Source organism: Ursus arctos, unplaced genomic scaffold (assembly GCF_023065955.2).
Source record: "Ursus arctos isolate Adak ecotype North America unplaced genomic scaffold, UrsArc2.0 scaffold_2, whole genome shotgun sequence".
Taxonomy (NCBI): domain Eukaryota; kingdom Metazoa; phylum Chordata; class Mammalia; order Carnivora; family Ursidae; genus Ursus; species Ursus arctos.
Genome location: NW_026622874.1, coordinates 34,200,561 through 34,226,298, shown reverse-complemented (window position 1 = coordinate 34,226,298; position 25,738 = coordinate 34,200,561). Strand labels below are relative to the sequence as shown.

The window sequence follows — 25,738 nt, the reverse complement described above, 5'->3', positions numbered from 1 at the left end:
TGAAAAGGCAAAGAAACTGATTCATAAAACATGCAGAAGGAATGCAGCTCTCCTGACAACTTGATTGCAGCCCAATGAAACTGATTCTGGACTTTTGGCTTCCAGAACTGTAAGAGACTAAATTTGTGCTATTTTAAGCCACCTAATTGTAATAATTTATCACAACAGCAACAGGAAATTAATACAGTCTGTGTTTTAGAGTACCAAAGAACAGATTTTATTTAATTCATACAGACATAGGTGCAAGAACAGATCCATCACTTAATAGTTAATTTACTTATTTCAGAAGTTTCAGTTTATTTATCCAGGAGAAAAATGATTGTCCTTGCTTAATAAAGTTATTTTAGGACTAGAGGAGATAAACAATGCTGTTTTAATTTGCTTGCTTTTTTCATTTTCTATTGGTACACAACAGTGCCATCACAAATTTAGCAGCTCAAAACAGCACACTTGCAGTATTTCACAATTTCTGTAGGAGTCTGAGCCTGGCTTATCTGGGTCCTCTGCATTCCTGTCAAACAAAACTGTAATAAAAGTGTCAGCCAGGGCTTCAGTCTCATCTGAGGCTGGACTGGGGAAGAATCTGCTTTCAAACTCGTGGTTATTGGTAGCATTGAGGACTTTGCAGACAGCTGAACTGAGAGCCTCAATTTCTTCTTGGCTGCTGGCTGGAGGCAGCCCTCTGCCCCTTGCCTTGTTGCCCTCCCCATTTGGAAACTCACAATGTGGGGGCTTGTTTTTTAGCAAAATCAGCAGGGAGAGAGTCTCTCAGCAAGAATGGCCTTACCATACTATGTCGCATATAATGCATACATAATCACATACTCCCATCATCTTTGCTGCATTCATTGCTTAGGAGCAAGTCACAGTTCCTGCTTATGGGGAGGGCTATCACACAAGGAAGTGAACATCAAAAACATCAAAAGTGGAGATCAAGGGGTGACCCTACGGTCTGTCTTCTATACTTCCTGTGGTACTTGGCTCTACAAATGTGCTTATTAAATCTACGTATTATTTTTTGTAATTATATGACTAAATATGGTGATTTTTTTCATAAGGAAGAAGAAATCGATGTCCTCCTCCGCCTCTGCCTCTAAACTCCAAAATTCAAACATATTCGACAACTTATCGTCATGGAGAAACAGTTCATATAGAATGTGAACTTTATTTTGAGATACAGGGTTCAGAAGAAATACGTTGTGAAAATGGAAAATGGACAGAACCTCCAAAATGCATTGGTTAGCAACACCTTAATCAGCTTTCCCTAAAACGAAGTCTGCGTGTATAGCTAAATGGTCTCTTCTCTTCAATTTGTCTCTTTTCAGAAGAAAAGGAGAAGACAGTCTGTGGTGACCCACCCTTCATTGAGAGTGGTACAGCAAACCTGAACTCTACGATTTTTTACAATGGGGATAAAGTGGCATATGAATGCAAAAGTGGGTATCATCTCCGTGGATCAAGAGAAATAACTTGTAAACGTGGAAAGTGGACACGTCCTCCTGAGTGTGTTGGTACGTATGCTATGCTTACCAGCAATAGCTATGCCTATAGTGTAAAAATTTTTCATTTTCCTTACTTAACCCACATATTTCTAGCAAGAGACTACCACTTAGAAAAGTTAGAAAACACACTGATTCAACACCTACTCTGCTACTTTTTTTGTGTGTATGCAGCCATCTGTAGAATTTAACCCAATATAAAGAATTGGGAAACCAGAAAATTTTTTTGAATATACATTATTGCTGAGCACTGTTATCTGACCTGTTTGACACCATGATTCCTGAGCTTTAATGAAAGCACATAAGTAACAGTGGATGGGGTGACTGGCCATGATCGTGATCTACTTCCTCTCCCTCCATGCCCTACGAAGTCATGTTAGAGCACTCTATTCCTGCCTTTGTGGCAGTGCTTCTGATATTACTTATGCATCTGGCGAGTCTGAGCTCTATACCCTTCTGAGACCTGTCCCTGGTCTTTTGTTTCACTCACAAGCACAACCAGGCTACATTGCCACTCCTGGGTGCCACCCTTCCTGTCACCCTTCTCATTTCTTAATCTCTCCTAGAAAGATCTCTACAAACATGTTTACTTAAAATATTTATTGCATAAGAGACTAGCTATTAAGGAAGCTAAAGAAATGAGAAGAGTAAGAGAAAAACTAAAGAGAGAAAAAGTAGACAATTTCATCCATGGATAGACTGAGGTCTGGGATGAAAGGAATGAGAATTAACAAATAAAAGTGGATAATGATAAAGGATAGTTTTAGAATTTACCATAATCTTCAGGTTACTGTTTACCTTTCTATACATTTTAAGAATATCTGTATCATGATTCCTTCGTAAGCAAGAAAAGTGACAGATTGCATATGTGTTTTTAGGCATAACATTTGCTGTTTATTCTTTGTAAATTTTTAAAATATCTGGTCTGAATAGCATTTGTCTCACTTCTGGGGAATTTAGAAATCCATTGTTCTAAACTATATAATACAAATAATGAGGTGTAATGGTATGAGTAACTATATTATATCACTATGTTCTTATAAATTCATATGGATTTTTAAATAACCTCTTTTCTTAGAAAATAATGAGAATTGTAAGCCTCCACCTGATGTAATCAATGGGGCTGTTGTTGATGGATTATTAGCAAGCTACACAACAGGATCCTCGGTAGAATACAGATGCAATGAATATTACTTACTGAGTGGAGCAAAGGTATCTCATTGTGAACAAGGAAGATGGTCACCCCCACCTATTTGCTTAGGTAAGACAGAGAACACGTTGGTTGTTTTTTTTTAATTTCCCAGCTTTATTGAGATACAATTGACATATAACATATGAATTTAAGGTGTACAATGCAGTGAGTTGACACACATATATGTTTTGAAATGATTAACACAATAAGGTTAATTAACATTCCCCTCACTTCACATAGCAGTTGTACTACTGTTGTTCCTGTCATTATGATGAGTGCATTTAAGATCTACTGTCTTGGCAACATTCAAGTATACAAAACGATATTGTTAACTGTGGTCACCATTATGTACGTTAGATTCCTAGAACTTATTCCTTTTATAACAACCCATTGAATTTCTTATACTATTATGTTTGTATTTTTATGTGATTTTTATATAACATTTTGTAGCATGGAAATGATGATTTTTGTATAAATCCTTTTTTCCCAAGTGTTTTTCCTTCTCATTTTTGGAAGCAGAAAATCTAACATCAGAGGGACTAAAACTACATTAGTTCTTACCTACTATTTTTGTTTTAATTGTTTTAATTCACCATGTTAGCCATTTTCAGGTGTGCATTTCAGTGACATGAAGTAGATTTGCATTTTTGTGACTGATTACTTTTCTCCTAACTGATATCCTCAGCATCTCTCCCTATCTTGTCCCCAGAATGTCATTTGGAGAGAATAATCAATCCAATTCTTTCCTTGGTAGAGCATATTGTTAATAGTTTTCTTGGCTGCCAATTCCTCACTTGAATGGTCACCTTTGTTCTATTTTGTTGAGCAAATAAAAACATGTTTGTGATTACTTTAAATATATCTTGCATTAAGACATGGTGTAATTAACATTAATTATTCAAGTGGAGAATTAAGGGAATTATCTAAATAATTATTTAAGTTGAGATAACTTTCAGAACATAATATTCACTTTTCACTTCAGGCCTATAGATTTTCCTCATTTTTTAACTTTACTAGTCAGAATTACATTTAAAAGTAATGTAATTGGTCACTACAGTTGCAACGAACTTGTTACATTGTGACTTTTACAAATACGTAATGGTATAAATTTCTCTGAGTTAAAATAAAATAGACACTTAATTACAAGTATTAACATTTCAAACTATAAAAGCAAATCATTTTTATTTACCAAAAAATTAATAAATATATAGAAGCAACTAGAAGAAAACAGAAAATATCAGTAACTCAGGCTGAAACAAGCGCTGTTAATGATTTAGATAATGGTTTTCTTTTTCTTAAATAATAATTTTTATTATGTTATGTTAGTCACCATACAGTACATCCTTAGTTTTTGAAGATAATGGTTTTCTAAACCTTTTTTGTACATACACACACATACACAACACACATATTCACAAAAAAATATATGCTGTCATAAGAGGCTATGCAACTCATTTTTTCCCCACGAACTATATTATGAGCATGGTTTGATATACTTCGGCAATATACATTTTAATGGATGCCTAGGATTCCATAATGCAGGTATGTCATGCCTAAATTAATCACTTTTTGATGGAAATTTAGTGTGTTTTCAACATTTTTATATTCCAAACAATACATTTTGTACTAAATGTCTGCATACATAAAAAACACTTTATTTTTTAATTTTTGTAATTAAATGTGTTTATTTCACAGGTTTTATTTTGTGGTGGGTATTTTTTTCAGATTTTCTGAAGAAGAATTTCTGGATCAAAAAGATCTGGAATTTTAATTATTTTTCTGTTAATTGCCAAATTGTCCTTCAGAAAGTTAATCCGATTTACAACTCTACCATCAGTGGATTAAAGTAGTAATTTTCTTAATCCTCGTCAACTTGAATATTTTAATCTTCATATATTGTTAACCCAACAATTAAAATTATTTTAATTTGGTTTATTTAAGTACTAATAATTGAGTTTATTTTCATTTGATTTGGTTGATTTAAGTATTAATATATTAACTTGTTAATATATTAATATATTTGGTTTATTTAAGTATTACTCAATTGAGCATTTTTCAATTTTCTAGTGGCCACAGGTTGTTTTTTTCAATGACTTTGATTTTTTGTACTTGTAATAATAAAAAGTTTTATTTATATAAATTATATTATTCATTTGACAATGATGCAAGATACAACAATGTATATTGCAACCATTTTTATTTTCCTTTTATTTTATTTATGTTATATATATATATATATATATATATATATATATATATATATATATATATATATATATATATATATATATAAGTTTAAATTTTAAATCTTAAGCTCTTTCAACATCTCCTTTGTGGTTTCTCTATTCCAAGTCATTCTTAAGCCGCTGTTCTCAATCAAATTCAAATATATCTACCTATAGCTTTTCTGTTGCTTTCATATTTTCATAAAGGTTTTTGATTTTAAGTTTTTAATGATGTGACTGATAATGCATTGAATGGAAGTACAGTCATCTCTGAGGATAAAGACTGGAAAGGTTTAAGGAAATCTATCATTCTTTTCTGGAAAAATGGCCTCTAGACACATAGACTTGGTGCTAATAAAACAAAGCAAATACTGAATGAAGATCATTTATTGTCATCAAGGGCAAGAGGGCAGAGTTCAGTACATCTTATTTATCCTTAGGAACTGCAAGTATTCTCACTACAAATGGGAAAAATGGTATGATAAGGAGCAGAATCTTCCATCTGTGAGTTATTGTTCCCGACATTATGAACCTTTTTAACCACCCCGTGTTGATCTTCCCTATCTCATTCTACTCCAGCCACTCTGGTCTCCTTGCTCTTCCTCACACAAGCTAAGTATGCTCTCACCTCCTGGCGGTTTCCTCTTCCTGGAACACCCTTCCCTCAGAAAATGCCATGGTTCACTCATTAACCTTCTTTAAGTCTGTGCAAATACTATTTCTTATTTAGGCTTATCCCATCCACTTAACTTAAAAGTGTAACTTCTCTTACCTCATCCCTTTTGAAAGCCCTTCCTCTTCCTCCACTACTCATTTCCCATCTAATTTTTTGTATGTGGTTTAAAGATGGCACAGATTATAAACCCATATATTTATTATAGTTATTGGTTGTGCATGTGTGTTTCTCCCATGTGTGTTCCATGAGGGTGGGGATCTTTGTTTTGTTCTTTGATGTACCTCAAGTGGTAGGTATCTCACAAATATTATACAATAAACGTATTTTCTATCTCATGATTTTTACTTTTTTTTAAGATTTGTTTATTTTAGAAAGAGAGAAAGAGAGTATACACATGAGTCAGGGAAGGGGCAGAGGGAGAGAATCTTCAAGCAGACTCTATGCTGGGAGTGGAGCCCCGCCTGGGTCTCGATCTAAGACTCATGACATCATGACATGAGCCAAAACCGAGAATCAGACACTTGACCAACTGAGCCACCCAGGTGCCCCTCATGATTTTTATTTTATAGGGAGATCATGCTTAACCTAAGTGACTATAATATACATATATACACTTCAGTAAAAATATATATATTTTTATATATACATATATAATATTTATATATTTTATAATATAAAAAATATATAAATTTCTATAAATTCATATAAATATATAAAAATTATATTAAATATATAAATATATTATATATATTTATATATTTAATTTATATAAATTATCAAATATATATTTTTGTGTATATTTTATATATTTTTAATATAAAAAATATATATTTTTTTACTGAAGTATAGATGGCACACAGTGTTATATTATTTTGGGGGATACAACACATTGATTCGACAAGTCTAAATGTCATGCTATGCTCACCACCAGTGTAGGTACCATCAGTCACCATACAATGCTATTACAATACCATTGACTAAATTCCCTCTGTTGTACCTTTTATCCTCATGATTTATTCTTTCCCTAATCAGAAGCCTATATCTCCCACACCCCTTCACCCATTTTGCCCATCCCCATACTGCCTTTCCCTCTGGCAGCCATCAGTTTGCTTTCTTATAGAGGGCTTTGTTTCTGGGCGTTTTCTTGTGTATGTGTTTGTTTTATGTTTTAGATTCCACGTAAAAGTAAATCATATGGTATCTGTCTTTCTGTGACTTATTTCACTTAGGATGAGACCCTCTAGATACATCCATGTTGTTGCAAATGGCAAAATTTTGTCCTTTTTAATGGCTGAGTAATATTTCATTATATGGACATGTGTTGCTTTCATTTCTTGGCTTTGTAAATAATGCTGCAATAAACATAGAGGTGCATACAGCTTTTTGAATTGCTGTTTTCATTTTATTTGGGTAAATACCTGGAAGTGGAATTATTGGATCATATAGTATTTTTACTTTTAATTTTTTGAGGACCCTCCATAATGTTCACCACAGTGGCTGCACCAATTTACATTCCCACCAACACAGCACGAGGGTTTTTTTCCCCTCCACATCCTTACCAACATTTGTTACTTCTCTTTTTGACTCTAGCCATTCTGACAGGTGTGAGGTCATATCTCATTGTGGTTTTGATTGTATTTCCCTGGTGATGAGCATCTTTTCATGAGTCTGTTGGCCATTCATAAGTCTTTTTTTTGAAAAATGTCTATTCAGGTCCCCTGCCTATTTTTTTAATTGGATTATTTGTGGCGTTTTTTTGTGTTGAGTTTTATAACTTCTTTATATATTTTGGATATTAACCCATTATCAGAAATATCCTTTGCAAATACCTCCACCCATTCAGTGAGTTGCCTTTTTGTCCTGTTTTGTTGATTGTTTCCCTTGCTGTGCAAAAGCTTTTTATTTTGATGTAGTCCCAATAGCTTATATTTGCTTTTGATTCCCTTGCCTCAGGAGACATCTAGAAAAATGTTGCTAAGGCCAAAGCCAAGAAGATTACTGTCTATATTTTCTTCTAGGAATTTTGTGATTTCAGGTCTCACATTTAGGTCTTTCATCCATTTTGAGTTAATTCTTGTGTATGGTGTAAGAAAGTGGTCCGGTTTCATTCTTTTGCATGTCACCGTCCAGTTTGCCCAGCATCATTTACTGAAAAGATTGTCTTTCCCATTGTAATATTCTTGCCTCGTTTTGTCATAGATTAACTGACCATATGAGCATGGATTTATTTCTGGGCTCTCTATTCTGTTCCACAAATTTATGTGTCTATTTTTATCTTAGTATCATACTGCTTTGATTACTTCAGCTTTGTCGTTATCTTGAGATCAGGGATTGTGGTACCTCCAGTTTTGTTCTTCTTCCTGAAGATTGCTTTTGTTATTTGGAATCTTTTGTGGTTCCATACGAATTTTAGGATTATTTGTTCTAGTTCTGTGAAAAATGCTATTGGTATTTTGATAGAAATTTCATTGGTCTGTAGATTGCTCTGGTTAGTATGGACATTTTAACAATATTAATTCTTCCAATCCATGAGCATGGAAAGTCTTTTCATTTCTGTGTCAGGTTCAATTTCTTTCATCAATATGTTTTATAGTTTTCAGAGTACAGGTCTTAACCTCCTTGGTTAAGTCTATCCCTGTGTATTTTATTCTTTTTGGCATATTTATAAATAGAATGGTTTTCTTAATTTCTCTTTCTGCTACTTTGTTAGTTGGGCATAGAAATGCAATTGATTTCTGTGTATTAATTTTGTATCCTACGATTTTACTGAATCCATTTTTTTACTTCTAATAGTTTTTTGATGGAATCTTTAAGGTTTTTTGTGTATAGTATCGTGTCATCTGCAAGTAGTGACAGTTTAACTTTTTTCCTTAACAATTTGGCTGCCTTTTTTTTTTTTCCTAATCACTGTGGCTAGAGCTTTCAGTCCTATGTTGAATAAAAGTGACAAGAATGGACATCCTTGTCTTGCTCCTGATCTTAGAGGAAAAGCTCCCCATTTTTAACCACTGCGTAGGATGTTAGCTGTAAGTTTATCATATATGGCCTTTACTGTGTTGAGGTATGTTCCCTCTAAACCACTTAGTGAGTGTTTTTTAAATGAGTAGATGTTGACATTTGTCAAATGCTTTTTCTGCATCTGCAGAGATGACTATATGGTTTTATCCTTTGTTTTGTTGTGTGGTGTATCACATTGAATGATTTATGACTATTGGAACATCCTTGCATCTCTAGAATAAATTTCACATGATCATGGTGGTTTTTTAATGTGTTGTTGAATACAGTTTGCTAATAATTTGTTGAGGATTTTTGCATCTGTGTTCATTGGGGATATTGGCCTGTAGTTACCTTTGTTTGTAGTGTCTGTCTGGTTCTGGTATCATGGTGATCCTAGCCTTGTAGAATGTACTTGGAAGCTTTCCTTCTTCTTTTATGTTTTGGAATAATTTGAGGAGAATAGGTGTTAACTCTTCTTTAAATGTTTGGTAGAATTCGCCTGTGAAGCCATCTGGCCCTGGACTTTTTGTTTGTTGGGAGTTTAATTACCAATTCAATGTTGTTATTGGTAATTGGTAATTGGTCTGTTCAGATTTTCTATTTCTTCCTGATTTAGTTTTGGAAGATTATAGGTTTCTAGGAATTTATTTCTTCTAGGTTGTCCAATTTGCTGGCATATAATTTTTTTGTAGCATTCTCTTTTAATCCTTTGTATTTCTGTGGTGTCAGTTTTTACTTCTCTTTTGTTTCTAATTTTATTTATTTTTGTCCTCTCTTTTTTTCTTGATCAATCTGGCTAAAGGTTTATCAATTTTGTTTACCTTTTCAAAAAAGAACTCCTGGTTTCACTGACATTTTCTTTCCTTTTCTCTTTTTTTTTTTTTTTTTTTTTTTTTTTTTTTTTTTTTTTAGTCTCTACGTCACTCATTTCTGCTCTGCTCTTTATTATTTCCTTCCTTCTACTAATCTTGGGCTTTTTTGTTTTGGTTTTGGTTTTGGTTTTGGTTTTGGTTCCTTTAGGAACCTTAAAGGTTAGACTGGTTTTCTTGAGCACATATATATTTACAATTGTTATATGCTCTTGTTGGAATGATTTCTTTATCATTATGATTACATTATGCTTCTTTATTTCTTGTTACAGTCTTTGTTTTAAAGTCTCTTTTGTCCAATATAAGTATTGCTACCTTGGCTTTTTTTTTTTTTTTTTTGCTTCTATTTCAATGGTATATCCTTTTTTATAACCTCACTTATAAGTCTAAGGTGCGCCTCTTGTAGCTTAAACAATATTTTTTAATGTTCAAATTAAGTGGTTTTAATTTACAATATAACAATAATAAATGTATAAATTCATTTGATAACAAAGCATATACTTTTTATTATGTATATGTGTGAGGAATTTTAACAATGTAAATGTTAAATATACAGCATTGCTTTTGATACCTGTCAAAATTTTTCTTTTAAAAATACATTAAACTTCATATTTGTCAAATGAATAAATAATTTTAAAAGAACATTTTGTTTTACAGAGCCGTGTACTATTAATGTGGATTACATGCACAGAAATAACATAGAAATGAAGTGGAAGTATGAAGGAAAGGTCTTACATGGAGATTTAATAGATTTTGTGTGTAAACGAGGATATGACTTATCTCCATCAACTTCATTGTCTGAATTATCTGTACAATGCAATAGAGGAGAAGTGAGATATCCTTTATGTATTAGAAAAGGTAAAACAGTGTTTTCAGACAATTTCTCAGGTGGCCAATATCACCACTTGGGTTCAAAGTATAAGAAAGACCCTACTCAACTCACCATCATCTTCTAATCTATAAATTGGGAATGATCTGATCAATTTCCAGTAAGCACATACACTTAAATAGGATACCTATGCTGACATCTTTTAATTCCAATAAGTCAATTTTATAAAGGGGAAAATTAATAGGTCTTATAGATATCAACAGACTATCAGAAGACTGGTCCCCCTCATGTGAACAATCAACAACTCTAGAAAACTTTCCTTTTCTTGGGGTTTGCTGGAGAGTATTGTTTCAGAAGAGGGCTTGATGCAGATTGAAAGATTCTGTCTGCTCCTTGGATATGGAACTATTACTTTTAATAAGAAAAAAATGGAAGAGGATACATACAGAAAGCATGGCTTCAAAGGGGTTTCATACATTTTCACTTTTGACTAGATAAAAAGGGAAAAATAAAATCATGATTATTAATACTTTACCAGTTTTAAATGTTTTTCAATATTATCATATGAGATTCTATTGTAATAATCAATTTTATAGTATGAAGTTATTATAGAACTATGCTCTCAATATTTAAAATTTGACAGTTATCTTAAAAATGCTTTTATATGAAATATCTCATTTTATTTCTTTTTTAAAAGATTTATTCATTTATTTTAGAGAGAGAGAGAAAGCATGAGCCGGGGGCAGGGGGAAGGAGGGGCAGAATGAGAGAAATCCTCAAGCAGACTCCACATTGAGCGTGAAGCCCAGGATGGGGCTCAGTCCCATGCCCCTGAGATCACAACCTGAGCAAATCAAGAGTCAGTGCTTAACCAACTGAATCACCTAGTCGTCCCTATCTTATTTATTTCTATAGCAATTATTAAAATATTGGATACTTATTATAGAAATTCATTGTATACTTTTAAAATCATCTTTTTCAGAATCTAAAGGATTGTGTGCGTCTCCTCCACTTATTAAAAATGGGGTCATAATCAGTTCAACATTAGACATCTATGAAAATGGTTCCTCGGTAGAATACAAATGTTTTGATCACCATTTCCTTCAAGGGTCTAAGGAGTCCTATTGTTTAGAGGGAGTGTGGACTATGCCACCATCATGTCTAGGTATGTACTACGAAATAGCCACCTATTTAAGAAATAAAACCATATTTTTTCACTTTCTTTTCTCTGTTAGTTGATATAATACTATTAACATGCTTAATTTGCTATATTCGTGTATCTGTGTGCCTATCTCATCGCTGGTTTCTATTCTTTCTGTAGATCATAAATAACTATAGTCCATTTTGCCCTAACAAATATTTATTAAATACAAACCATACACCAGGTACTGTCATTTTATGGGGCGATAAGATGAATAAGTCATGGTGGTGTGGGTACATATATTAACAATTACCATTCAGTGTGTTTGGACTATAATAGAAAACATGAGTGCCATGGGGAAACAAAGATAAAAAGTTGAAGCAAGTTATGCCTTTTTAGTGAAGCATTTGAGTAGAAGCGACAGTATCTACAAAGATTCTCAGAAGGCATAAAAAAGCTTATCTTTAAATAAAAAGAAAATATTTTTTGTTTCCATATCTGACTTATTCACTATCTAATTTTACCAGCTTGGACTTGAGGACAATACTGAGTAGAAAAGGTAGTGGGTATCTTGTTTCCCAATCTCATAAGTAAAACTTTCAACAATTCATCTTTCATTACAGTGTTATAAGTACTCTAAAATCAAATTAAAAATATAGAAAGCTTTAATTTCTATTTTTCTGAGAGTTTTTAAAAAAATCTTCAGTGAGTGTTTAATTTTAGCACTATTGAAATAATCATATTATTACTTTTCCCCCAGAATTATATTGCTTCTTTTTGAATGTTAAAGCATGATTACATTCCTATAATAAATCACACTTGGTTGTGATGAATTATGCTTTTCACATGTTGTTGGATTTTATTTGCTTATATTTTACTTAGAAGTTCTGTATCTATTTTCATGAAAGAGATCAGTCTGTTATTTTCCTTTTGTGTTTGGTATGAAGTTTCTACTTTCCTCATATGGTGAATTGGTAAGTTCCCTCTTTTTCAGTTCTCTGGAATTTGTGTAAGATTGGTACCATTTCTTCCTTAATAATTGCAAGAATCCACCAAACATGCCATTTGAACATCAAGTTCTCTTTAAGGAAAGATCCTGACAGCTGTCAGTTTTAGTCGAGTGGTTTATGGAAATTTGTCCATAATATCTAAATTGTCACTTTTGTTGACATAATGTTGTTCACAACATCATTTTAAATTCTTCGTAATGCCTTTAGTGATGTGTCATTTGTTTTTACTGCTATTAAGCTGTTTTTCTTTCTTTCTTGACATGTCTTTCCAAGGCTCTTACTGGTTTTTTTTAGAAGTTTTTTGTTGTTCTTTTTTTAAGATTTATTTTAGAGAGGAGGGAAGATCGGGGCAAAGGAAGAGGAAGAGAGGAAGCAGACTCTCCACTGAGCCCAGAGCTCAACCCAGGGCTCCATTTCAGGACCCAGAGATCATGCACAACCTGAGTCGAAACCAAGAATTGGTCACTTAACCCACTGAGCCATCCAGCCACCCTGGGTCTATAACTTTTATTAGGCCTTTCAAACAACTAATATTTACATTTGTTACCCTTTCGTCAAATGTTTACCATTTTAGTAATTTATATTTGTATCATTATTTCCTCTCTTCTGATTTCTTAGGTTTATTTTATTAATCTTAGCTTTCTAGGTGGATACTTAGATTACTGATTTTCAGCCTTTGTTTTTTAAGGATTTTTAAAGAACATTTAATTTAATTTGTTAAGGAAATTTAAGGCTATAAATTTCCCACTGAGCACAACTTTAACTTTATCCCACACATTTTTATATTTTGGAATTTTATTATTATTCAGCCATTCAGTTAAAAAATATATGATATCCATTTTGATATCTTGTGTACACTCTGAGTTATTTAGAAGTTTGTTTTTTAGTTTCAAAACATTGGAAGATCTCCTAGTTTTCTTTTGTTATTGATTTCTAATTTGAATCCTTTGAGACCCACTTTGAATTATATCAATCTTTTGAAATTCATTGATATTTACTTTATTACAAGTATATATTTGTTGTAGGTACACATTCTTTTGTACTTGAAATAAACTAACAAATAATTGTCATTGTTGGATCCACTGTTGCTGCATTTATGTCAGTTGAATTTTGTTTTTCTTATTAAGTTCATTCATATCCGTGCTGATTTGTGTCTGTTTGTTTTTCTATCAGTCAGCAAAAGAAGTATGTTTAAGTCCCTTATCCTCCATGCATTTAAAAACATTAGTTCTCTCAATTTTTGCTTTTGTATTTTTATACTATTCCACTAGGTACACACAAATTGAAGCATATTAAATCTTGGTATACTGGCCCTGTATACGTTTAAAAGAGTCCTCCTTTATCTGTACTAATACTTCGTTTGTGTTTGTTTTTGCCTCAAGTCTACTTTAGCTGTACAAACTTTCAACAAGTATTTACAAGGCATGCATTTTTTCATTCTTTAACTTTCAACATTTTGGTTTCTTACTTTTAATGTGTACATCTTATAAGCAATATATAGTTGTTTATTTTAAAGCATATTTATTTAGTCTGACAATCTTTCTCTTTATAGTATTTATCCATATACATATTAACATAAGTACTTATATATTTGGTTTATAGCTACCATCTTAACTTAACTATACTAGATATATATCCTACTGTTCTTTATTCTTCACTTTCTCTCTCTGTTCTTTCTTCTGGGTAGATCAGTTCTTTTTATACCATTTCACTCTCTACTAGCTTGTTGATTATACTTTTCTCTTGGCTTCCTTTAGTTGTTATCACAGAGATTACATAATTCAACCATGACTTATTACAGCTGAATATAAATTAGTACTTATACCACCTCTCCAAGACCCAGAACACCTTAGCTTGATTTACCCTTCCCACTGTTTGTATTACTGTGTTGTGCATTTTCATTCTACATATAGTTTAAGTCCCAAAGATACAATGAATATTATGTTCTCCAAAAATATTCGTTAAGATTTGTGGATATGCTTTTTAGTGATTTGTTTCTCATCTTCTCCTGTTTGTCACTACTTCTGATTGGGATCATTTTGCACATGCCTGAAAATTACTATTTCTTTATTATTTTCTTGGTTTTTGTTTGTCTGCAAATTTCTTTATTTTCCTTCACTTTTGACAAGTAATTTTACCAGAGATAGAATTCTAGCTTGGCCCTCTTTTTCTTTCCATGCTTTAGAAGACGTCATTTTATCCTTTTCTGCATTTTGTAGTTTTTGTTAGTCAATGCCATTTTTTTTTTAATTTAAGATTTTATTTATTTATTTATTTGTCAGAGAGAGCACAAGCAGGGGGAGCTGCAGGCAGAGAGAAAAGCAGGCTCCCCACGGAGCAGGGAGCCTGATGCAGTACTTGATCCCAGGACCCTGGGATCATGACCTGAGCTGAAGGCAGACGCTTAACCGACTGAGCCACCCAGGTGCCCAGTCAATGCCATTCTCAATGGTACTTCTTTGAAACTAAGTTGCTTTTTGTACTCTGCTGGTTTTGAGATTCTTTTTCCTTTTATTTTCAGTAGGCTATTTATGTGGGGCCTTGATATGTGTTTCTCTGAGCATTTCATTCTTTTTTTTTTTTTTAAGATTTTATTTATTTATTTTTGGAAGAGAGGGATAGAGAGAGAGAGAGTGAGCATGAATGGGGGAGTGGCAGAGGGAGAAGCAGACTTTCCACTGATTGGGGATCCTGTGCAGAACTCGATCCCAGGACCCTGGGATCATGACCTGAGCTGAAGGCACTGAGCCACCCAGGTGCCCCTGAGCATTTCATTCTTCAAGTTGGTAGTACTTCTTGAATCTGTGGCTTGATGTTTTTCATAGGTCTGGAAGGAACCTTTTATCTTCTTTGTTCCCATTTGGTAATTTTCTACTGATGTATCCTCCAATTCATTAATCCTGTGTCCAATTGGCTTTAAACTCATCTACTGAGCTTTCAATATCCTTGTATTTCTAGAATGTCCGCTTTACGCTTTTTTTTTTTTTTTGTAGATTTCAGGTGTCTGATGAAAGACTTTATCTTAACATCTACTTCTTCACCATGTTAACCACACTTATCTTTCAATTCTCGCCTGCAAACTCCATTATCTGGATCATCTGTAGGCCTATTTCAATTTCTAGCCTAATTTTTTGCTATTTCTGTTAACAGTTGGTAGAATGTCAAATATTACGTATGGAAAATTTTAGAAGCTTGAAATGATGATGTCATCTTGTTCCAGAGAATACTCCTCTCTTCTTCTGGCTGATAGTATAGTTCCCCTATAGTTTCAATCTAATTAGAAATGCGGCTTTTACTAAGCTTATTTTCAGACCTTTATTTGCCCCTACTAGTAGAACATAACCCTGCAGGTTTCTTCACTAGTAGAACATAACCCTGCAGAGTTTGGTATTTATACCAAGGTTCCTCCTTCTTGACTGGCTTTCATATTACTGAGAGACTGCCCAAAAAGCTTAAGGTAGCTTTTCATTCACTTTCTGCTTGGCTCTTTATCCTCTCTCTTTGCACAAGTCTCTTTGCACAAGTAGGCAAATGCTTCAAGGGAAAAGCCAGTTCAGAGTATCACGTTCATTCTCTGCACCTCCCATTCCTCCGTTCTTGACCCCTCAAGTCGTGGCTGTCATGGCTGACCTAAACTTCCATTTTTCTATCCTCAACAGTATGAGATTTCCAAAAGCTCTGCTAGCTCTATGTTTGCTGTTGCCCATTCTCTACAGTCTCTCAGCTCATGCTGAGAATCAACAAATATCCCAAGAAGAAAATGCTGCAGAGAATGTTGGACTCATCTGAATGAGCTTTTACCAGAACCTTAGCATCTTGAGTACTGAGGGCCTTGGAAATGTTCTAATCCCTTGAAATACTTGCTTCGTGTCTGTTTTCAAACTTTCCAGTTTTTAGTAGACATGCCGATCTGATAGACTATTCTGTCATAGCTGAGAACAGAACGTCCATGAATTAATTTTTAACTTGTTTTAATTAAAATTTCATGTTTTGTAGAACCATAACATTTTAAATTAAGTGCCATTTGACCTTATTGTCAAAGATGTTTTGCAGTGACTATAAAGATTCTCTTAGAGTCTTTCCGATTATTTTTCTTCATTTGTATTCTGTCTATAGAACTTCTAGCATAACATCTGACACTTAGGGATTCAATAAATACTTACCAAAAATATCGAATAAGGAAGTTTGTTAATGTATTACAGTTGTATGATTCATATGCTCTATTAACAACTCTGGACCTTTCACTTATCTCAGGACCTACTGTTTGGTGCTATGTCATCCAGAAGGCAAATAAGGACACAAACAACTCCATTTTCTGAAATAACTTGACATTTTGAAAATATGAATATTTTTATTATGAAAAATATTTATTATGAAAAATGTGTTGAGTATTCTAATAATTATCTTAAGTTTTCATTTTGTTTTGTTTTAATGCATTAATGGAAGGACACAATAATATTTTCAATGCTTAGAATTTAAAACATCTTAATCTAAAATTGATATTGCTTAATAACTGGAAATTTGAAAGAGAAGAAACTGTCAACCACTCTGGATGCCATCAGGTCATAGAGTTTGAGTCATTGTTGACAATCCCATGGCTTTCTACATTTCCATAATATTTTATCTATCTAACAATCAAATACTTTGTCTCATGGGGATTTTATTTGAGGTTCCTGAAGAAAAAAATAAGAAAAAGAACATTATTTCAATAATTACTGGTAACTATCAATGCTCTTTATAAAAACACCTTTTTTGTTTACTATCTTTGAAAACCAAAATGGCATAAAGCTAAGTGACTGGCAGGACATACAACTTTTCCAAATCCAGTACCACAGAGACAAATGGCAGACTGTTTTCTGTGACCCTTGAATGTATTTTCTGACTCAAATATTAATTCCAACTTAGTTGCCACCCTAATGTCTGGGAATTTTAAGGTCATCATGAATAGGAAGCAAAATGATTCCTGTTAGTGCCAAGATGCGTCAAGATAATTTTCTTCTTTTTATTTTTTCAGAGCCTTGCACATTATCATTTGTTGAAATGGAAAATAATAATTTACTGCTGAAATGGGATTTTGATGATAGACCAAATATTTTTCATGGCGAGTATATTGAGTTTCTTTGTAAGAGAAATACATATATAGCTGAGTTCTCTGTTATTGGATCTGAACTCAGAGTGCGATGTGACAGAGGGCAGTTAAAATATCCAAGATGCATTCACAGAGAAAGGTAAGAAGCTTGGGCCTACAACTGATTATTTTCTTCAGATTGTTATTCAAGAGATTCTTTATGTTATAAATTTCAGAAATATTAGGTTCTATAAAACTCCTACTTCATGGTCATTGTATCAGAAAAAATAATATCATTTTTTAAGCCAATCAAACTCCTAGAAGGATTAATTAATTCAACAAACTTTCTGAGTTGTCAGAAGTCAAAGTATTGTTTGCTATTTCATATTTGTGACACTCTGGCAATTTGGCAAATAAATTGCTTTATATGTGCAATATTTAAAAGTGGAAAAATTAACCTATATGTTGAGATAGAAGATTGTATTTTCTCCCACTTCCCTGTACATGTCCAAGTATAAGTTATAAAGATGGGAAACAAAGTTGTACAAATCTTTCTATTGATAGAAGAGCATATTAATAACAATGATTAAAATTAAGTTATTTTCAGGAACACATGTCTGTGTAAGAGCTTGGAAACTCTAAAGTGTTTCCTCATATGATAATTTAAAAATACATACTTTATACTTTTTTATTTCTTATTTTTTCTTCATTCTTTTTTGGTTTTTATTTGAGTATAGTTTACGCACAATGTCACATTAGTTTCGGGTATACAACACAGTGATTCAACAATTCTATTGTTTATGCTGTGCTCACTACAAGTGTAGCCATGATCTGTTACCACACAATACTATTATAATACCATTCACTATATTCCTTATGCTATACCTTTTATTCCCATGACTTACTTATCCCCTAACTGGAAGTCTGCAACTCTTACTTTGTCCCCTTTTCCCAATTTGTCCATCCTTCTATCCCCCTCCTCTCTGACAACCATCAATTTGTTCTCCACATTTATAGATCTATGTCTGCTTTTTGTTTCTTTGTTTTGTTTTTTATATTCTACATATAAGTAAAATCACATGGTATTTGTCTTTCTCTGTCTGACTTATTTAAAGACCCCAAATAGCCAAAGCAATCTTGAGGAAGAAGAACAAAAAGGAAAGTATTGCAATTGTAGATTTCAAAATATACTACAAAGCTATAGTAATCAAAATAGTATGGTACTGGACTAAAAGTAGACACATAGATAAATGGAACAGAATAGAGAGCCCAGAAATAAACCCATACTTTTATATAGTTAATTAATCCATGATAAAGGGGGCGAGGATATACAATGGGGAAAAGCGGTCTTTCAATAAATGGTATGAGGAAGCCTGGACAATGACATGGTGAAAGAATGAAACTGGACCACTTTCTTACATGATACACACACACACACACACACACACACACACAAAACTTCAAAATGGGTAAAAGACCTAACTGTGAGACCTGAAACCATGAGACTCCTAGAAGAAAACAGGTAGTAATCTCCTTGTCTTTGGCCTTAACTACACTTTTCTAGATATGTCTCCTGAGGAAGAAAAACAAAAGAAAAATAAACTATTGAGACTACATCAAAATGAAAACCTTCTTTATAGCAAGGGAAACCATCAACAAAATAAAAAGACAACTCAGTGAATGGGAGAAGATAGTTGCAAAGGATATATCTGATAACGGGTTACTATCCAAAATATATGAAGAATTTTATTTTATTTTTTTAAAGATTTATTTGTTTGTTTATTTATTTATTTATTTATTTAAGAGAAAGAGTGAGTGCAGGGGGGAGGGGTAGAGGGAGAAGGAGAGAATCCCAAGAAGACTCTTCACTGAGCATGGAGCCTGATGTGGGGCCTGATCCCATGGACCCCGACATCACAACCTAAGCCAAAAACCAAGAGCTGGACCCTCAACTGACTGTGCTGTGTAGGTGCCCCAGTATATGAAGAATTTTAACCCCCCCCCAAAATGGGGTGTGTGGGTGGCTAAGTCAGACACTCTTCATTCTGGCTCAGGCCATGATCTCAGGGTCATAAGATTGAGCCCCACATCAGTCTCCATGCTCAGTGTGGAGTCTGCTTAAGATTCTTTCCCTCTCCCTCTGCCCCTGCCCCCTCACTCTCTCTCTCTCTCTCTCAATTGCAAAATAAATAAATAAATAAATACCCAAATAATCTAATTAAAAAGGGGCAGAGAACATTTTTCCAAAGAAGATATACCAATGGCCAACAGACACATGAACAGACAAAAAGACACTCAACATCACTAATCATCATGGAAATGCAAATCAGAACCATGAGTTATCACCTTCTACTTGTCAGAATAGCTAGAGTCAAAAAGACAAGAAATAACGAGTGTAGGCAAGGATGTGAAGAAAAAGAAACCCTCATGCCTTGTTGGTGGAAATGTAAATTGGTATACCCACTATGGAAAACAGTATGAAAGTTTCTCAAAAAATTAAAAATAGAAATATTATATGATCCAATGATTCTACTTCTGGTTATTTACCCAATGAAAACAGAAACAGTAATTCAAAAAGATACATGCGCCCCTTTGTTTATTGAAGCATTATTTATAATAGCCAAGATAAGAAAGTAGCCCAAGTGCTATTGATAGATGAATGGATAAAGAAGATGTAAGATATTATATATATAATGGAATATTACTCAGCCATAAAAAGGATGAGATCTTGCCATTTGTGACAACGTAGGTGGACTGAGAGGGTATTATGCTAAGTGAAATAAGTCAGACAGAGAAAAAAATAGCCCTATTTTATATTTCTTGATGAATGAAATATAATCCTGGTTCTGGTAAAATATTACAATAATACAATAAAATGATGTAAATCATTTTATAGGATCAGGATTTTGACACTTTTAAAGGTACAGTATAAAATACTTTATACTGATTACTTTATGTCTGATTAAGAATATTATAAAAATATGGGCACCTGGGTGACTCAGTCAGTTAAGCATCTGCCTTCTGCTCAGGTCATGATCCCAGGATCCTGGGATCGAGCCCCACATCGGGCTCCCTGCTCAGCGGGGAGCCTGCTTCTCCTTCTGCCGCTCCCCCTGCTCGTGCATGTGCTTGCTCTATCTCTGAAATACATAAATAAACTCTTTTTTAAAAAAAGAATATTATAAAAATAACTTATGGCAAAGTGTATGTGTTCTAATCTTTGTGAACGATGAACTATATAAACAACATAACAACAACTTTTTAGATACTTTGAACAGTCCATAAAAACATTCATAAGATACACATGGGTGGAAAACTTTAAAAATTTTTAACTATGATAAAATCAGGACAGAAAAATTTTTACATGTATTTAAGTGTTTTCGTGTATCTTGGATTTCTTATTTCAAAAAGAAAAAAGGTAAATAACTTAGAAAAAATTGTTTAAAAAATGGTATTATTGTACCAAGTGACGCTGAGATTTGAAAACGGAATTGGTGGTAAATTTACCAAGTCTGTCTACTTGCTTTTATCAATAACTAGCTAAAACAATGACTAATCATATGAAATATTGAAGGGCTAAGTTATAATAAATACTTGACCAAAAATGGTGCTTATTTGAAAAATCTCTCTTCCTTCCTCTCTCTTTCTCATCAAGGATGCTGTCTTATCAACAACCCTTCAGGACATAAAAGTGTATGACAGGAAGAAGAACAGTGTATCAACACATCATAAAATCCTTTATAACACATAATTTTTAGAAGAAAAATGACAAATCGCTAAGTTTTAACTTGCTTAAAGATTTGAATCTGAATTGTCTGTCGAACATTTTTTATTTATAAATAAGCCAGCACATGTTGTTTTCTAATTTGACTGATGTGACATGTAAGCTAACCTTTATTGCATGCTTCCCCCTGTTAAAAAGATTGATCTACACGTCAAAATTTTTCTGTTTCCTAATATCCATTCGTTGTGCCATATTGTTGCCTTCAAGGTATTTGTTTTTATTATATCCATTAATATTAGGGTTCCTGGTACTTTTAATTAAATCTTTATGTCAATATTAAAGAACCAAACATGTTAAAGATAAGAAACTATACGTCATATTAGAGGATTTACTTTATTAAATAGAGAAAAGATTGCCCTTCACACATTCTAAATGTAAGGAACTTTAAAAATTAACTGTAGTATTAGCTTCAAGGTTAATAATCAAATTGTGAGGTGGTGAACTATCCACATGTTAAAATGTTGCCCAATGAACGTGGCTAATAAAAAGAATAACCCTTTCCATTTTTATATTTTATACTTTCAAGTAATATTTTTAAGTTAAGTAATTATTGGAATGATGCAGATTATAACATCCAAAATCAGTCCTGCAAGCAACAAAGCCTGAGAGTGTCAGTATTACCGAGGTCTGTTGAAGACTTCAAAGAGCCACACTGTCACTTTTGAAGTAGCAGTTATACTCCCATTTGTTATTAGGGTTCATTCATGAGCATGTGTAATAGCACTACTGGGGTCCTAGGACCCCTAGTAGGACTGGTTGTTGTTACTAGAACAGCACATTTTCTTATCTGAAGCTATTCAGTTCACCTAACTCAAGGCCTTCTCAATATGATGACATTCTTTAAATCCTCAAGTTACAATTTTCTAATGGACAACTGGACCTAACTCTTGGATTAAATATGAATTCTCTCTTCCTTGTATTAAACATATTAAACGTGTATATTTCAGTGTTAAACATGTGTATTTCAGAACTGTCCTTGAGTTCACAATCATTCTTTCAATATTGTATCGTCATTGTCCACAGTGGATCCCATAAAATTGAAATTAAATAGCAATAGAAAAGTGTTAATCATTTTCAATTAATCAATCAATTCAGTAATAAACAATATTCAGCACCTGCTATATCCCAGAAAACAGAAGATTTGCTCAAGGTGGGTAACTGTCTTGGGACTATGTATTTAGTATTGTCATATGTTCTGATTTTTTAATTGTGAAATCTACTGATTTTAATATGTGGAAGGGGAATCTAAAAATATTTTGTGAGCAATGTGGCTCATGAGCCGTCAATTTGTAAACTCCAAATGCTAAATAAATGAAGGTGTGAAAAATGCAACAACGGAAGCGTGACACCCCAGAGAGAGGGAATGGCATACACCAAGTCAAATACGAAGCACGCACCATATGCTAGGCATCGTGCTGAGCGCTGGAGATAAAACAATGACTAAGACACATTGTTTCTGCTGTCATGGAGCATGTGCTCTGATGGGAAAGGAAGATGGTAAGCAAATCCTCACAAAATGACATGTGCCAGGAAAGACACGCTCCTTGTCAGTGAACACGAGGGGATGCTACTTAGTCCTGGATACCCAAGAAAGGCTTCCTTGAGGAAGTGATCTATAAGCTGAGACTTGCAGGGAGAAAAGAAAATATTTTGGGTGAGGGAGGGTCATGTGGAAAGCATATACAGAGAACATGATGTTTCCAAGAAGCTAGTAGGTAGCCAGTGTGGATTGAGTGGAGGAGGGTGAAGAGAGAGTGGAGCAAGGTAAACCTGGAGCGATTGGGGTCTCGTGATGAAGGCCTTTGTAGGCCAAACTAAAGATATTGGAAGTCACTGATTGAAATGAGATGTTTATAGAAATTGCTAAAAAGACACCACTGACTGACGAAAGAAGAGACTGGTGGTGGGGTGGAATGTAGGCATAGAGAAACCACTTTTAAGAAAAGAATGCCATCATCCAAGCAAACTATGATGGTAATTTACACTGGAAGCTGTTATCCTCAAGAAGATGTGGCCACCGGTTGACCTGTGAGCTGGACCCTAGCTCCTCACTCCCTCCCCTGTGCTTGGGATATGGGTTCCATTTGCCTTTCCCACTCCCAGAAGTTACTCCGAAGACATAGATAGATAGTCATGTGGTATTGCGAACACCTGCACGGTACACATGACCCTAGTTAAGGCCTCTGTATAAACTTCACGATCTGATGAGCAGGTGTGGGGATCCTACCATCTTGCTGTCGCCCAAGGCAAGCTTCATATGTAAGTTCCCTTTGCTTATTACACTTGCCACCTACCAACCTGGAGGGGGCTGCCTCTCTTCAGTCTCTCCCTGCCCTCTGAGTACAGGAACCAGTTTCAGATTCCACCTGCGAAACTCGTGGGGGCGGGGCTTGCAAATCAACAGACGCAACAGCAAGGAGGTTGCAAGCTAGATCGGAGCAAGAGATATTTAGGATGCGGGGCGCCTGGGTGGCCCAGTCCTTAAGCGTCTGCCTTCGGCTCAGGGCGTGATCCCAGCGTTCTGGGATGGAGTCCCACATCAGGCTCCTCCGCTGGGAGCCTGCTTCTTCCTCTCCCACTCCCCCTGCTTGTGTTCCCTCTCTCGCTGTCTCTCTCTGTCAAATAAATAAACAAAATCTTTTTTTAAAAAAGAGAGATTTAGGATGCAATGTCGTCATGACATTTAGACTGATCAGATGTGGGTGGGGGAGAGGCAGACAAAAGATTCAGAAGGACACTTTGGTTTCTGGCTTGACTAAGTGGATGATAGCCATCTAAGTGTGGTAGGAGGGATGGGGGAAGAAGCAGTGTGAGGGAGTGGAGTTTAGCATGAAGTGTTTAGTGTCAAAAATGTTATTTTTGAAGTATCTGTTGGGTAGCCAAGAAAAAATACTAAGTAAGCAGTTGATTCTTGCAGTTGATGCCCTGATGACCAACACAGATTCCTTTCAAAAACAAAAGACTTACGCTCTCAGCTGTTGGAAGTTCTCAATTACCAGCTTCCTAAAGCAGTCGATTCAGCCAAAGGCTGAATCTTTCCTCCCAAGGTCAGCGCTCCTTCCAAGGGTGGCCTGCCATCAACCAGTGACTGGCCAATAGGAATTATGAAGAAAAGACCCTTCATTCCAACTCAGGACACTTCTAAAGGGACATCCCAGCTTCAGAGGTGCCCAGAGTTGGCAAGACATCACTTCTCCCTTCCTTTTCCCTTCTGCAGAGTGGATCCTAAGAGTATTCCCTAAAAATGCTCTTGGCTGCTAATTTCCATCCCACAGTCTGGGAACCCAATCAATGAGAATTATACAAGCCTGGGCATCAGAACAGAGCTCTGAGCAAAATTTGCAGTCATCAGTTAGCAGATGTCTATAAAACAAAGGTAATAGATGAGTTTTTCAGGGTTAGATGCAGGCCTCCTTCAGGGCTTTGAGGGTATCTAAAGTGTAGTGATTGCCATAGGAGAAGGTATGATGAAAAAAACTGAAAAGGAATGGCTGGACTGCTCCAGTGAAAACCAGAAGAGATGAGGACCGAAAATGCTGTTTCGATGTTTTTGATTACCCTGAAAGGAACATCATTGTTAAGTGTTAAATTGAGAGGAACAGGTTGAGGGACAAATGTAAGGTACAAAAAACAGAGACATGGCTATAGTGAGCTTGGCAGTAAGCGTGACAGTGAAAGGGAGAGACATAGGGTGGCTTGGGGAATAGGGATAAAGCAGGGATTTTTTTTTTTTAATGGAAGGGAAGAAATTTGAGCATGTTCTAATTAAATGGGAACGAGTGAGTAAAGAAGGACAAGTGGAAGATACTGCGACATATTGTGCAACAAATTGCAGAGGATTCTTGAAAAAGGGAGAAGAGACGGGACCCAAGGCACAAGTAGAGGGTGGCTCTTGGCTTGGAGGTGATTCACGTCAGGTAGTTTCTGTCTCCTCTGCGAAGGAAGGGAAGTCACTGCTGGGAATGTGGCTGGATATGTGGGCAGGGGAGCTGAAGGATTGAGGAGACCAGAGAAACTGAAAAAGTCAGGCAATGAGGTGATACGTAAGCACAATCCAACAAGGTGGTTTGAAACTGTTTCAATGAGTTACCACTTCAGTGAGATGTGTGAGGTGTTGAGAGTAATGTTAAAATAATGGCCGTTTTGCTTTTTAGAGAAGTTATGTTGTAAGATTATCTTTAGCATGATGAACATGAAAGCGAACTGTGTTTAGGGGATTTGCCAGCCCTACAGGATAGGGCAGCTAAGTCACCCATCAAAGACTCCCTACCATGCTGATTGCCCTAGGGTATTCCAAAGTTTCAAAGGGTGCTGCCTGGTTCTGCAGAGAAACTAATTTTTCAAAAGGAAGTTAAGTTCATAGATGTCTGTTTGTTACTTCATAGTGAAAGATCGAAACCCTAGAGAACATTACACATTAAAACTGAATTCAGGGAAACTCAGCATGA

General features: G+C 34.7%; 2 protein-coding genes across 8 annotated transcripts in view; one reads left to right on the top strand and one right to left on the bottom strand.

The window, feature by feature from the left end:
• The window catches only part of F13B (coagulation factor XIII B chain), a 33,810-nt gene extending 11,188 nt beyond the window's left edge, over nt 1–22,622 (top strand). For 3 of the 6 annotated variants that reach the window (XM_044377680.3, XM_048225003.2, XM_026480726.4), the window contains 7 exons: nt 1,059–1,238; nt 1,326–1,511; nt 2,578–2,760; nt 10,116–10,316; nt 11,270–11,452; nt 17,453–17,666; nt 21,162–22,622. In XM_044377680.3, coding sequence (XP_044233615.2) covers nt 1,059–1,238; nt 1,326–1,511; nt 2,578–2,760; nt 10,116–10,316; nt 11,270–11,452; nt 17,453–17,666; nt 21,162–21,195 — 1,181 coding nt within the window. In that variant the 3' untranslated portion in view covers nt 21,196–22,622. The remainder of the gene's footprint in view (nt 1–1,058; nt 1,239–1,325; nt 1,512–2,577; nt 2,761–10,115; nt 10,317–11,269; nt 11,453–17,452; nt 17,667–21,161) is intronic. The other 3 variants (XM_044377681.3, XM_048225004.2, XM_048225005.2) reach the window with 1 other exon arrangement.
• Nucleotides 17,093–25,738, bottom strand: part of CFHR5 (complement factor H related 5) — a 58,698-nt gene continuing 50,052 nt past the window's right edge. Inside the window, exon 11 of one of the 2 annotated variants that reach the window (XM_044377684.2) lies at nt 17,093–17,111. In XM_044377684.2, coding sequence (XP_044233619.1) covers nt 17,110–17,111 — 2 coding nt within the window. In that variant the 3' untranslated portion in view covers nt 17,093–17,109. Of the gene's footprint in view, nt 17,112–20,459; nt 20,647–25,738 lie in introns of those variants that run through there. The other variant, XM_057314868.1, reaches the window with a different exon arrangement.